At 35.6% G+C, this 13,655-nt stretch overlaps 1 protein-coding gene across 3 annotated transcripts in view; it reads left to right on the forward strand.

Annotated features, from left to right (window-relative positions):
* The first annotated feature begins 1,018 nt into the window (after positions 1–1,018).
* Positions 1,019–13,655, forward strand: part of tasp1 (taspase, threonine aspartase, 1) — an 89,327-nt gene continuing 76,690 nt past the window's right edge. For 2 of the 3 annotated variants that reach the window (XM_085478103.1, XM_085478101.1), the window contains exons 1-8: positions 1,019–1,198; positions 1,679–1,883; positions 2,077–2,144; positions 3,454–3,522; positions 5,744–5,864; positions 6,602–6,686; positions 6,763–6,842; positions 7,003–7,109. In XM_085478103.1, coding sequence (XP_085334229.1) covers positions 1,721–1,883; positions 2,077–2,144; positions 3,454–3,522; positions 5,744–5,864; positions 6,602–6,686; positions 6,763–6,842; positions 7,003–7,109 — 693 coding nt within the window. In that variant the 5' untranslated portion in view covers positions 1,019–1,198; positions 1,679–1,720. The remainder of the gene's footprint in view (positions 1,199–1,678; positions 1,884–2,076; positions 2,145–3,453; positions 3,523–5,743; positions 5,865–6,601; positions 6,687–6,762; positions 6,843–7,002; positions 7,110–13,655) is intronic. The other variant, XM_085478102.1, reaches the window with a different exon arrangement.

Consider the following 13,655-nt stretch of genomic DNA (forward strand, 5'->3'; position numbering starts at 1 on the left):
ACATTTAGACAAGGCCTGTCACAGTTATATAATTGTGTGCCTTTTTATTTTTAAAAGAATTCCATTTTGCAGTTTTTGTGTAACCACATTATAATCCAAGACAAAGTGCTTAGTTCTGTTCATGTTCTCAGATTTTTTCACACAGAGTTTAACCCATAAAGGGAGAAATCTATTGTAGAAGAACATGTAAGACTCTCATTTCCTTAATGTTTGTAGGCAACTGTCTTTACAACTTGGTCTAAAGGTATTATTATTACGATGACCACAGGGACATCGTAATTTATTATTTAATTAATCAGTTTGACTGAAATAAAACACTGATTTGTCCAGGGCTACAATATGTGCACAGACCCTTAAAGCAGGTCAGCTACTGTATATACTTTATTCAAGTATTATCATGGAAGGGAAATACTGCATCAGTATTCATGCCACTAAGCTTTATTATACATCAGCAGAAACTATAAGGACATCAGTTCATAGGGGAACAACACCAACATTGTTATGAACTTCTTCCTTAACCAGACGCTCTGCAGTATTGTAATTAAAGGAAATCCGATGATTTTTCAAGTAAGTACCTCAAAGATATAACAGAGTTCCTTCATCTATGTATTTCTGAAGTGGTAGATTCTGAAAAAGCACATAACATGGGCAAATAACAACAAAAACAACAATATAATAATACACAAAAACTAATCAGTTGAGTGAATGGCACTTAACCATAGGTTGCGGACGTTAACGCATGCGAGAATTAGAATAATTCGTTTTAACATTAGTTTCTGAATTGCATGAGAGACTAAATGAACTGAAATTGCTCTTGCTTTTCAAATGATAAAAAATATTGACGTCAAATTAATTTAAAAAAGCATTCAGCGATGACCTTATTTTCCTTTATTTTAAAGCTGTCACAAAGTTGCCAACATCAGTACCAGCGTTTACTCTTTATTCCTCTAAAAGTGAGTCTCATCCACGTGTACCAATGTTAGCGCTGAACGTACTTCCTTAGCAACGTGTATCTGAACCAGGAAGCACTTGTGTCCTTTAGCTAACTAGCTAGCCGTGGATAGCACAGAGTGAAACTGTCTGACAGTAAAGTTTGTCTCAGTTTGATTCATGCTACGTTTTTGCCTGTAAGACATATGCCAGGTGAACGTCGTGGTTAGCAGACAGTCGTGTCGCTTACAGGAAAGAAGGGCACGTTGTAAGTCGGGATTGTTTTATTGGTGTGTTAGCGAGCTAACAAGCAAAACACAAGACTGCTAGCTTGACTCGAAGTAACTTATTTGCCTGCAGTGTCCTTCTTATCAACCGTGCACGTAACACAAACGGAATAACGCCTCTTTATTATAAAACAACGTAAATCATAAAGTGGCATGCTTTGCATTAAGTGAAACGACTGTTTTGAAAGTTATTGATAACGTGAACGTTAACGAGATGAGTGATGTCATGGGTGAGAATGGGTACATGAAATGTGTTTTTTTTTATCCACCTCTGGCCCCTGACGATTCAGGATGATCCCCGAAGTTTATTGTTTTTTGTAAATGTGCAAACAGTAACATTAAAAAGAATACAGTGCACGTGAAATTATAGTTTTAAGTCAATGGGAAATCTGTGTAGTTTAGAGCTACTTTGCTGGTATACAAGAGGTATACAGAAATGACAATGTCCTTTCCTCTTCCAGGTATGCGATGAAAATGATTTTCTTACCACTGTGTGATAGGCAATGATAGGCTTGACAAATTATGCGGGGGTTATGGAAAGTCTAATGAATTCTGCTGAAGAGAAGCAGCCCTCCTCTCCACTGACCAACTCATGGGCCAAAAAACAGGAATCAAGCAAGAGTCAAAAGCCAAATGGCGTTGGTGGCTTTGTTTTAGTGCATGCAGGTAACTATATATACCATAATTAGCAGGCAGAATCAAGCACAAATATAAATGCAAGTATATTTTTGTTGTATGATATTCACAAAACACCTGCTCACATTTTCTCTTTTCTCAAAAGTATTTCCTGGTTTTAGGGGGTCGTCTATGGTATTTTTAAAGCCTCTTTTGTTCTTTTTCTTTAACGATTTACTTTTAGGTGCAGGATACCATTCAGAATCTAAGGCCAAGGAGTACAAGCATGTATGCAAAAGAGCCTGCCAGCGAGTAAGTTTACCTTTATGCCTGCTATAGCAAACTGCAAACTTGCTATGCTACCCATAATCAGTTCAATGTTAGTAAATGTATTTCTTCTGTCTAAATAACTTGGCACTATTCTGCAAAATACTAGCTGATTACAGATAACCTCAACATGGACCATAATTTGAGGTAGCTTTTTATAAAGAATGACCTAATTTGCATGCACATTTACTTTAAACTGTAAATAAATATGTTGGTAGTCATATTTTGTTGACACCTTAGAGTCAATTTTTTTTACTACTGGTTTTCTACTCTTGATTTACTTTATGTAGAGATAGACTTAGTTGTTTTCTGTTTGAGATTGTTTACCAAACTTTTAGCATTTCATCCTAAAAATCTATTTATTGGGATTTTTTGTTTGCTCAGTTTCTCTCTGGTCAGATGGGGAGTCTCTCAGAGCACCTGTCTCCGCATATTTTTCTGTGTTTTGACTGTAGTACTCATACAGAATCATTCCAGTTTTTATTTGCCTGTGTTAATTTCATTTTACAGTGGGAAAGCCTTTGTTGTTTTGCATTCTAAAGCACCCTCTTTTACTTATGTTGAGTTTTATTTATTGTGCTTCCATCCTTAATATTGAGCCCCAGGTTATTTCCAGCACTGTTACAACAAAGCAATACAATAAAGCGGTAGATGCATAAGAAGCTTGTTTCAACACGATGCAGAAACAGTTCCCTTTGAAAATGAGTCTTTTGCTTGTATGCCAATGATAATTTCTTTCCTTGTTAAAAGATTTTAGCAGTCTGTCTGTGTTCTTTTCCTCTCATACACAGACAGACGTGTATCTTTTGATTGATTTTACGGGGGCAAAGTGAAAAACAGCATTTATCTAATCAAACGCATTCTTCATCAAACGAAAATGATGTGTCATGTGACAGAGATATTGTCACACACACTTAGATTAGAAAGAGTGATGTGTTATAATGTTCCATTATGAAATTCCTAATAGTTTCTTTAAGTAGTAAAACATGAATTGTGAAAACATAGTTTTGCCAGTTTTGAAGCAATGTGACTTTTAGACAAGTTGTGAGTCTTTTTAATCTAATGTTTACATCCTTTATGCCTCTTTTTACCTAAACCTGTTAATGTAGAGAGTTTTTTTGTATCTCTTTAGGTTATATTCAAAGTGTATTTGATAATTGCTTTAAGTTGGGTGCTTCAGGGATATTAAAAAATGTCTTGCTCATATAAATAACTGACATTATTGTTCATATGAACTGAGTTTAGTTATATATTTACTGTTTTTCACTATAAACCTGTTTTGTTTCTTTTGCAGGCTGTTGACCAGCTCAAAGCTGGGGCACTTGCCGTGGAGGCAGTGGCTGCAGCACTAGTTGAACTTGAGGTTGGTTGGTTCCGATCCAGATGATAGAAAATTAACTTATATTGACACAGTTTTCAGTTACACGAGATCTACAAGTATGTTATGTCCCAGATACACCTTAAAAACAAGTTAACTTTGAAATCCCAGATCACTGGAATGGTTTGCCTTTCAGGTTCTTGAAATAGTCAGACTATTGAGGGGTGACCACTGCACAAATAAATGCTTATTGAGACTAACAACAGTGTCAAGAAAATGGCAGGAGAAGACAAATTTTAAATAAGTCCACTGGGAACCTATTTGACTGCCACCATACTCTTGAAATATACCCTCCCTGGAGTGTTGAGAAAGTACAAAGTCTCAAGTGTTTGGAGATGTGGCCAATGAAAGAAGGGTGAAACACAACTGCCACTAAATAAAATTCGTAACTTGAAGTACACTAGTAAGACCTGGCCAAGAAATACCCAGCGACAGATTTTCTTTTAAAAGATTTTATGGTCAGATGGCAAGAAAGTGAGTCTTGATGGACCAGACGGATGGGCTCCAGTTTGGATCACTAATATCCGCAGGGCAGCACTTTAAAGCGTAAAGTGTGATGGTATGAAGTGCTACCACTGAGGATGAGCTAACTGGACCTTTTTGTGTTGAATAGCGACTAAAATAAACCCCCAGTCTTACTGACAGTGTCTGGATAATGCTTTCTTTAAACAGTAATACAAGTTTGCATTATTCAAGATAACCATAATCTTTGCTGGCTGTGGCAATCCTCCATTAAGATGAAGTTAAGATATACTTGAAGAAAAGCTTTTTTTAAAGTAGTAAAACAAAAAGCTAAAATAAGCAGAATGTGTATATATAGCTTAATAAATATACATTATATGCATTCAAATAATGGTCTTTTGGGCTGTTCTCAAATCCATTTGAAAGCCTTTGATTGGAGTTTCAGTGAAAGACAGTCTTACAGCGTGAGTGCTTTTAAGGCTCAGAGCAGCTATTCTATATAAATGAAGTGTGGCTACACAAACTACTGACTGTTTTTGAATAACTGGCAAAATATTAAAAACTGTATTTTTATTTTGCATTATTTATTTGTTAAACTTCCTCTAAAAATTGAGCACAGCCTGTCTGGAATAAATGTATTTATGAACTGAACTATAGGCTTTTAAGGCAACAATAGTTGAAGTTATTACTTTAGCTCTCTTAGCAAATTATAGGCTGCTTTCTAACCTTCCTTTTATTTAAAAGAAATCTTGAAAGAGCAGTTGTTTCCTTTGCAAACTGATCATTTGCAAAGGAATGGTTTATTTGAAGAGTTTCTGTGCATCATAAGACAGAAACAGCAGTTACAAATTGCTGGACTTAACCTCGAGTACAGTTTGGATGAAGACCCACTGTGTGCAAGTTCTGACCAATACTGTAAAAGGAGTAGCGATTCTTGTGAATTGTGAATGGAATGATTGATAATGGCCGTCTTGCCACAGCATAAGCTCATCAGTCCTTTGGCCAAATGAGCTGACTCTTAATGAAACACTTTCCTCTTGATGTGTCCATATTTCATATTACATACTTGTTATTTTCTGATTTAAAAAATTATTTTTTGTAAGCTTTCCATGCTAGCTGAGATAGACGTACCCTTTTTGTCTTTGCGAAACTGAATACATAAGAAATTCCTTAGAAAGCAGGCAATTAAGAAGTAAATCTAGAATGAAATCACTGAATTGGCCTCAAAAACAAATCATAATTGGATGGTATGAAAAAACACAGGCGTCTGCTTTATCATTCTCATTTCCCCAGAATCTCACAAAATGTACAGTCAGCAGAGTAATAACAGTGTGCGTGTCCCAGGGTCTGATTGCTATTGTGTCACAGAAAGAAGTTTCACAACAGCGGTTTTTGGTTCATAACACTTAAAGTGGTGCTAATTATCTTTCTTTGATTGTTGGTTTTTGGTTGATCATTGTAGCAGTTTTCCTTTAGCAGATCTGTTTTGAAAGTATCCGTGTGTTTGTAAGTGTTGTTGCCTAACCTTCTCTGTGGTAAACATGCTAAATCTGAACGATTTGACAAAGTGACATAGACTTACAATGACCAACTGAAGATCATAAAAAAACAAAGAATGAAGCTTTCTTTTGTGGTTAAAATTTAAAAAAAAAAGAAAAATTTTTCTTCATCATATTCACACTGACAAAACGGTTCATGACAGGCACTGTCTTATTCTGGACTCTGTTCTTTTAATTGTCCTTAGGACTCTCCTTTCACAAATGCTGGCATGGGCTCCAACCTTAATTTGTCAGGGGAAATTGAGTGTGATGCAAGTATCATGGATGGAAAGTCTCTGCATTTTGGCGCCGTAGGAGCTCTTAGTGGTGAGTTACTACATGTGTGGTGATACTTGCATAATACTCATACATTATTGTGCTACATGCACTTCAGTCACCTGGACATATTGACAGTAAGACAAGAATCTAGGTCATATTTTCCTGACAGACTTTTCTACTATTTAAAAACCGCTGGCACCATTAATCATTCCAGTGTGGGATCACCTCATTTTTTTTTTTTTTTAGATGAAGGGCAACCAGGAAGTGTTTTTAATATGTTAATGTTAATACAATCACTGTATTCTGTGTTTTTCTTTAAGGCTTTCAGCAAATGCTTTTTTTTTCCTTCCTTTTTTTCTGCTTTTGCAAGAACTCCAAACAACAGATAAGGTGTGAAAACTGACACTTACCATGCAGTCCAAAATACAACAGATTGTTTTTTTTAGCCAGGTCTGCATCATGTTAAGCATTTGGCTTAGCTAGCCAACATGTGCTTTTTATAAAGTCTCGGAATTCTGAAAAAATGAGTTTAAATGGGCTGAAAGAGATTCAGAATTCATAGCTCTACATGTGTGACGATTACTAGCAAAAACAAAAATATGTTACAAAGTAAAAATGTATATATTCATCTTCTAATCTGTTTAGTCTTTTTATTGATTTGCCTCAAGGGTCACAATGATATATGATGTTTAAAAAGAAATAGTTTTGGTGTCTTGATTTATTCACACAGTAATACCATCACTTACTGTGAACTGCAAGCCCTGTAAAAATTCTTCTTCTTTCAGGTATAAGGAACCCAGTAATGGTTGCAAACCGTCTGCTGAGTGAAGCACAGAAAGGGAAACTTTCAGCTGGCAGAATACCACCCTGGTGATTATTGCGGTTAATGAATAACTTTGCGTTAATGTGATGGTGTCCACCCCTAATTTAATTGTTGTTTTCTCAGCTTTTTAGTGGGGCGGGGAGCACATGATTGGGCTGTCAGCCATGGAATACCGCCATGCCCTTCAGATAAAATGGCCACCAGTAAGTACTTTTGCACTGATTCGCAAACATAAATTATCCAAGACGCGAATTAACCGCAGTTATAAAGTGACCCCAAAATACTTGCATTTAAAAATATCTAGAAAAACATGGTTGAATTTCTGTGGATGCAGGAAAAAAAAACCTATTTTGTCACACCCAGAGTTCAGTTTATCTGCATACAAGAGGAACAAGCGAAAGATGGAGCTGGCAGAGAAAATGGACACAGGACATAATCAGACAAAGAAAAGACGACAATCAAGTGAAAACGTGAGTGATATGTTGTCAGTTAAAATTTTAACAGTAGTAAGTATATTCTTTCTCAGCTGTGTTATATCCATTCTAACAGTCAGCATGGATAGTTTGCTTTTATTCAGGTAGTTTTTCCTCTCAGCAATCAAATTGTCTTTTCTTCATTCCACAGATTTGACTGTTTTACCATTTATGTCAAACAAAATGCTCTGAACAAGTAGCATTCATTATAATAACAAGGTTATACAGACTTTAGCACTAGCAGTTTTAAAGTGATGGCAGGAAGGAACAGGGACTTTAAAAAATAAGACAGATGGAAAAGTAAGAGAAAAGTAGCAGTTTAACAAAATAAAAGCTTTCAAAAGTGGGATAACAGCCACATATCCACAAAATTCCTTCTGAATAATTCTGAATTTTATAAGACATTTGAAAAATGTAGCAGCTAGAACTGTTAAATAAACTTATAAAGGCAACATCTAATCAATATACTTGGAGCTGTTTGTAGCATTGAACAGAGCAAGCAGTACTCGGACTGTGCGCTGGAATGAAACCTAATGTGATAAACCCAAACCTTCAGACTAACAAAGGCTAGAAAGGGCAGAAACGACAAGAAAAAAGTGCATGTGATTATTATATCGGCAGAAAGTTGAGTCTTAAATGGTTTAATTAGAAATCAGCATGACTCCACATATGACGACTCCACTTGGTGTGTGTTTTTGGTGGTGATTGATGTGGTCAGAAACTCAGGTTATTAAAGGTTATGCAATAAGATATACAGTTCCTATAAAAGCTGTTTACCTATTTAGATTTTCCCCCTTTTGTTCATTAAAAAAAAATAATGGTCATTATAATTTGGCTTTTTTGTTTTTTATGAGAATTTACAAAAACACCTCTTTAATTTATTAAAAACACATGATGTAAAATAACTGAATATTTTCACCCCCTTTAAAGTGACTGACCTATTTCAACTGAGATCCAGCCAGTTGGTGCTAGCAGTCTCACAATTAGTTAAATGGAGGTAACCTGAGTACACTGTGTCTCATGTGATTGTAGAATATAGACATCTGTATCTGGACTGTCCAGGCATAGGTTAATTGGCATTCCTGGCTACAATAACACCATGAAAATAAAACACTCCAAGCAGCTCTGAGAAAATGCAGTTAAAGAAGGAGTTCTTTAAGAAGCGGAGGATATATGGCATGTGTCGTCATAAACTGATTAACAAGGAGGAGACAAATGTGAGATGCCACTAAGACACCTGTGACTGCTCTGAACCTGTTGCCCAGGTTCTAATGGGACAGCAGCACAAACAAAGCCAGTCTGAATTAAAGTTTACCCAGAGGCATGTGGGAGACTCAAAAGTCAAGTGGAAGAACAGAAGGGGTTGTCTAAGAAAGAGTTTTGCGGGCATCAGACTCAATGCTGACACCAAACACCAAACACCAAACACGTCTGCAAACACGCCACCCCATCGTGAAGCATCATGATGTGGGTATGCTTCTCAGCAGCAGGCCCTGGAAGGCTTCTAAAGGTAGAGAATAAAAGGGAAATCCTGGAGGACATTCAGACTCAGTCTGCAAGAGAACTGCTACTTTGCAGAAGATCTGTTTCTCACCAAGTCAGTCTCTTGAAGCACACTGCGAAAGCTACATGGAAGTGGTTTAAAGACAAAGTGAATGTTGCGGGGCGTCCGAGTCAAAGCTCAGATTTCAGTCTGATAGGGAATTTGTGGCGGTTTTTGAAAAGGGCTATTCATGCCTGACACAAAGATACATTTTCTCAGTTCTCATGTTCTTCCCGGGGCATCAAAGACAATTGCATTACGAGACAGCTGTGTGGACATTTCCAGGAAAGATTGTTGAGAGTTAGTGCTGACTTTCAGGGCTCCTAGGAGCACAGCTGAAGGGTGGCCTCATGATGAGCTGAAACGCTAACTCCCTCTGCTCCAAACTCACGAGCAGAGGAAGCAGCACAGAAGAGGGTGGGAAAGTTTATCTTGGTTCAGATGTGATTTGTGTTAAATGGAGTAAAACGTGTAAACAGACACAGCCTGATTTGCTTCATTGGATCTGTTTTTGAATTCTATTGTGGTTTATTTAGTTCAGTTACATCAATCGTCTTTATTAATGATATATCCATTAAATGAAAGACTAACATCTAGGACCAGCTGTTTGTTGACTTAGCCGTGATCAAATGGGGTTTGATTCGGTGATAGATTTTTATGTCAAATAGCTAGTTTGCTTAATTAGAGTTAAAAGATTGAGTCACCCAGTTTTCATCTGTCTGCTATGTTTATTTAAAACTTACATATGACAAACACTTAAGATTAATAAGTGGCCATTTGGTGCAGTTAAAGCTGATCTGGAAATAGCTTGTACTCTGATGGGGACGGTCCATGTTGAGAATTTTAATATACTTTACCTCATCTTTAATGTTTCCTCTGCCACTGACATGTAAAATCAGCTAATAGGAAATAACATTATGTATCAAGAATGACTTATGAGAGAGGGATCTCAGAAAAGAATGTTATTGCAGCCTGGTTTTAATTTACATGCAAGGCCTTTTCTTTATGGCTCTGTCTTTTTGCCAGCCAGTAAAATCTTTCCAGGGTTGGTACCTGCGTCCTCATGGCGAGATTAAGTGTTATTTTTCCAAAGATGTTCACAAGTGTTACGGTCGTCATTTACTGTGGGGTTCAAATACACTGATCATGTATGACAGGATGGTGTCTGTAGCATTTGAAAATAGCTGGCCTTGGATCTTTTTGGCCTCTGGAGCTCAGGTCCCAGGGGTGATTTAGGAGAGCTGAAAGCAGAGGAGACAAGCTGATCCATTGTTGTTTTTTTTTAACTGTTGTCTTTTTAGTCCAAGGTGTAATCTTCAGTTTCTGGTAGAAGCTGGGTTGTGATCATGTGTAATAATGCCAGTTTGCACATTTGCCCTGTAGAAGTTCATTTGTCATGCAGTCTGACTCATGATGGTTCACAAGGAAGTCACTTCCAAAGCAAACTGCAATCAAGGAAGAAAACAGAGGACTGGAATTCCAGCAGCACATCTTTATGAAATGTGAAGAAAGAGTGGTTCATATTTTCATGCAGTGCTGTCTTAATTTTGGAGTCAGTTCCCTTTTAAAATAGACAAGTAGGCAGCTGTTACCCACTAATGATAGCATTTACTTGAGTTTAGCACTATTGATTGATTGATTGATTGATTGAATCTTTATTTTGAACATGTTGAAAAAGTATAAAAAAAAAAAAATAGAATTAAAAGAGACAAATGAACAAAGCAAACAAAAGGAAAACGAGCAACCACAACTCCAAATAACGTCCATGTTCAAAAAGGAGCAGGAAGAAGCATAAGCTTATTTAATCCCACCCCTTTTCCACTATCTAGTATCAATAGACTACAGAAATACCTCCTTGTAATTACATTATATGTTATGTGTAATTTTTTTTTTTTTTTTTTTTTTTTAATATATACACATATATGTTTCTATCTATCCATACCTACGTATATACACACATACGCACATATACACATTTTCAATAACCCCATTAACACCTGAAGGATACACAACCTACAATTTTATATATATTTAATATATATATATATATATATATATATATATATATATATATATATATATATATATATATATATATATATATATATATATACATACATACACACACACACACACACACACACACACACATACATACATACATACACACACATACACATACATATATACCCATACCAACAAACCCGTGCATGCGCACACACATGAAAATATTAGACAAGAACACCCTATCAAATCTCTACCTTTTCCCTGTACCCTGTAAAAACCATATCCTTAAACCGCTTTTTAAACTGCGCCATGCTTGGACATTGCTTCATATCTTTACTTAGTCTGTTCCACAGCTTCACTCCACACACAGAGATGCAAAAACTTTTTAATGTTGTACGGATACGAGGATGTTTTAAATTTAATTCCCCCCTCAAATTGTATCCCCGTTCCCTTTTAGAAAACATTTTTAGAATATTGTCAGGAAGCAGGTTATTTATTGCTTTATATATAATTTGTGCTGTGAGAAAATGAACCAGATCTGTGAATTTTAGAATTTTTGATTTTAAGAATAGTGGATTTGTATGATCTCTGTAACCAGTTTTATGGATTATCCTTATGGCCCTTTTTTGTAATATAAAGATTGATGATAGCGAACATTTGTAAGTATTGCCCCAAACCTCTGCACAGTAATTCAAATACGGTGCAATCAGGGAACAATAGAGAATGTGGAGTGATTTGTGGTCCAGAATGTGTTTTACTTTACTCAAGATTGAGACACTTCTTGAAATTTTGTTATGTATATGATTTATATGAGACTTCCAGTTTAATTTATCATCTATAATCACACCAAGAAACTTATGTTCAAGTACTCTTTCAATTTCCACACCATCTACATGAATCTGCACTTGTGCATTTCTAAGGGAATTCCCAAATAAGATAATTTTAGTTTTACTTAGATTTAGCGATAGTTTGTTCCTGTTAAACCATTTTTTAATTTTGCACATTTCTGAAGTAATTGTATCCAGCAGCTCCTTTAGATTCCCCCCAGAACAAAAAATATTTGTGTCATCTGCAAATAATACTAATTTTAATATATCAGATGCCTTACAAATATCATTTATATAAATAATAAATAATTTTGGACCCAGTACAGAGCCTTGTGGAACACCACAAGCAATGTCCAAGCATGATGAGGAATGGACACCCAGCTTCACAAATTGTTTCCGGTCACTTAAATAATTTTTCACCCATTGCAGTACAACCCCCCTAATCCCATACCGTTCCAGTTTATTAATTAATATGTCATGATTGATTGTGTCGAATGCTTTCTTGAGATCCAGAAATACTCCAGCTGCATACTGTTTCTGATCTATAGCATTCGTAATCTCCTCAATTGATTCGATTAATGCCAGAGATGTTGATCTTTTTGATCTGAATCCATATTGACTGTCAGAGAGTAATTTATATTTATCTAAGAATTTGTCTAATCGTTTATTAAACAGGTTTTCTAGGATTTTGGAGAATTGTGGTAGTAAAGAAACAGGCCTGTAATTTGTGAAGTGGCGTCTATCCCCGGTTTTATACAGCGGCACAACTTTAGCTATTTTCATTTTGTTTGGCACTTTTCCCGTCTGAAATGATAAGTTGCAAATATATGTTAGAGGTCCTACAATTCCTTCAATGACCTTCTTGACGATTTTCATGTCAATATCATTACAATCAGTGGATGTTTTATATTTACACATGTGTACAATGTCAATTATTTCTTTTTCCTCCACTGATGTGAGGAACATTGAGTTAGGGTTCCTATCAATCAGGTTTTCACTACATTCTACTGATGGCAGTGACTCAGGAATTTGTTCTGCCAGTTTTGGTCCAATATTTACAAAATAATGATTAAAGCTGTTGACCTTATCAGCAGTGTTTTCCATAATATTGCCATTATCGATAAAGTATTGTGGATAACTTTGTTGTCCAGAATTATTTTTAATGATACCGTTTAAAACATCCCATATTCCTTTCATATTATGTTTATTGTTGTTCAATATTTTACTATAATACTCCTTTCTACATACACGTATAATATTGGTCAACTTATTTTTGTATTTTTTATATTTATTTTCAGCTTCTTTTGTTCTTTGTTTTAGGTATTCCCTATAGAGTGTATTTTTCTTTTTACATGCATTTTGTAAACCCTTAGTGAGCCATGGTCTATCTGAATATTTGTGCTTTCTGTTGTATTTTATTGTTGGACAGTTTTTATCGTACAACTCCATGAATATTCTTAAAAATATGCCATATGCAATATCAATATCAGCTTCTTTGTACACATTGTCCCAGTCCTGATTTAATAGATCGTTCTTAAATGCAGTCATAGTTTCTTCTGTCCTTACACGTCTGTATCTCAGTTGTTCTTCATGCTGATTTTTCTTATAATTAGTGTCATAAACTGCAAAAACTGGTAGGTGATCACTGATGTCATTAATTAATATTCCGCTCACAATGTTGTTTTCCATATTGTTAGTGAAAATATTGTCAAGTAAGGTGGCACAATGTGGTGTAATTCTGCTAGGCCTGGTTATTTTAGGATGTAAACTCAAACTGTACATAGTGTTTAGGAATTCGTCGGTCATTTTATGCTTTTTTGGATTCAACAGGTCAATATTAAAATCACCACAGATAAACATAACTTTTTGATTTGTTTTAGAGAATATTTCCTCTATGAAGTCATTAAATACTTGAATACTAGAGCCAGGTGTTCTATATATACAGCTAATTATTACATTTTTTTCTTTTTCCTTATAAATTTCAATTGTTATACATTCTAGTAAATTATCAATTACAGTTGTCATACTTTCTACCACCTTGTAGTTTAGGTTTTTATCCACATACACAGCTACTCCCCCTCCACTCTTGTTCCTTCTATTTACAAAATTCACTTCATATCCCTCCAGTCCAAAGTCCATTCCTTTCTCCGCATTGATCCATGTTTC

This window comes from Copadichromis virginalis, linkage group LG13, assembly GCF_057382275.1.
Source record: "Copadichromis virginalis isolate Kocher_CV1m ecotype Utaka linkage group LG13, C_Virginalis_male_GT1.1, whole genome shotgun sequence".
NCBI lineage: Eukaryota > Metazoa > Chordata > Actinopteri > Cichliformes > Cichlidae > Copadichromis > Copadichromis virginalis.